Below are 1,633 nucleotides of genomic sequence, written 5' to 3'. Positions count from 1 at the left end.
AGTGTAAGGAGTTGTTGCTTGTAGTTAAAATAATAATAATAATAATAATAAATTGACTGCTTTGTAATAAATGCTTATTTTAAAAAATTATTAGAATTATGTATTCTACATAAAAAAAGATAAAAAAATATAAAAGGTTAAAGATTAAAAGATAAGAAAAAAGGAATAAAATAAAGATAAGATTTAATAATTATATTCATAAAAAAGATTGCGACATAAGAATGTGATATAATTATAGGCAAAAAGATTTTTAAAAAATAGACAAATAGATGAGAAAAAAAGATAAAGGTAGACGAATAGATTTTAAAAATAGACATAGATTTTTAAAAATAGACAAATAGATTTTTAAGAATAGACATAGATTTTTAAAAATAGACATAGATTTTTAAGAATAGACAAATAGATTTTAAAAATAGACAAATAGACAAAATTATTAAAAGAACAGACAAATATATTTTTTGAAATAGACAAATAGATGAAAAAATAGACATTGGTAAAAGAAATAGACAAACATATATTTTTTAAATAGACAAAAAGAAAAAAATAAATTAACAAATAGAAAAAAAATAGGTCAACAAAAAATTGACAAATATAAAAAAAGACAAAGAGATAAAAATAAACAGAGAAAATAATTAAAAAAAATAGCTTAGTAATATACAAATAGATAGAAAAAATAGACAAATGGAGAAATAGATTAAAAATAGACAAATAGATTTTTAAGAATAGACATAGATTTTTAGAAATAGACATAGATTTTTAAAATAGACAAATAGATTTTAAAAATAGACAAATAGACAAATTATTAAAAGAACAGACAAATATATATTTTTGAAATAGACAAATAAATGAAAAAAATAGACATTGGTAAAAGAAATAGACAAACATATATTTTTTAAATAGACAAAAAGAAAAAAATAAATTAACAAATAGAAAAAAAAGGTCAACAAAAAATTGACAAATATAAAAAAAGACAAAGAGATAAAAATAAACAGAGAAAAAAAATAGTTTAGTAATAGACAAATAGATAGAAAAAATAGACAAATAGAGAAATAGATTAAAAATAGACAAATAGATTTTTTAAAGTAAAAAAAAGAAATAAAAGATAGCAAATAAATCAATAAAAAACGACAATTAGAAAAAAAAAAGATAAAAAAAGACATACATAAAAAGTAGACAAAAAAAGACAAATAAAAAAGACAAAAAACAGACAAAGAAAAACAGACAAAAAACAGACAAATAAAAACAAAAAACAGATAAACAAAAACAAAAAAAAAACAGACAAATTAAAAAAAGACAAAAAAAAAACCACAAATAAAAAAAAGACAAAAACAAAACAGACAGACAATAGACAAAAAAAAGACAAACCGCGTCCAAAGCGAAGGCGAAGGAAGCGTAAAACGTGCTTCCCTCTTCTAGGATCTCGCCAAGGAGTTCAAGGCCGAGCTGGACAAGTCGAAGCAGGACCTCGAGGAAGCGAACAAGGAGAAGGACGACCTGGCACTCAAGCTAGACTCGTTGGAGGTACGAGTGTGAGGCTTTTAGGCTGTTTTTTAGGCTCTGGGTAGGGTGAAGGTGGGACTCGGGGTTCGAGGACGAGGTTTTGGAGGTCGAAAGTGAGGTGGGACTTGGGGTT

General features: G+C 24.2%; 1 protein-coding gene across 1 annotated transcript in view; it reads left to right on the top strand.

Moving 5' to 3' along the window:
- The window catches only part of LOC119594255 (protein lava lamp-like), a gene marked incomplete at its 3' end in the record, with an annotated part of 60,861 nt that overhangs the window by 29,589 nt on the left and 29,639 nt on the right, over window positions 1-1,633 (top strand). The window contains 1 exon segment of the mRNA XM_037943324.1: window positions 1,415-1,521. Coding sequence (XP_037799252.1) covers window positions 1,415-1,521 — 107 coding nt within the window.

The sequence above is a fragment of the Penaeus monodon genome, chromosome 33 (assembly GCF_015228065.2).
Source record: "Penaeus monodon isolate SGIC_2016 chromosome 33, NSTDA_Pmon_1, whole genome shotgun sequence".
NCBI lineage: Eukaryota > Metazoa > Arthropoda > Malacostraca > Decapoda > Penaeidae > Penaeus > Penaeus monodon.
Note: the sequence above shows the minus strand (reverse complement) of the source record. Positions and strands in the feature narration are given on the sequence as shown.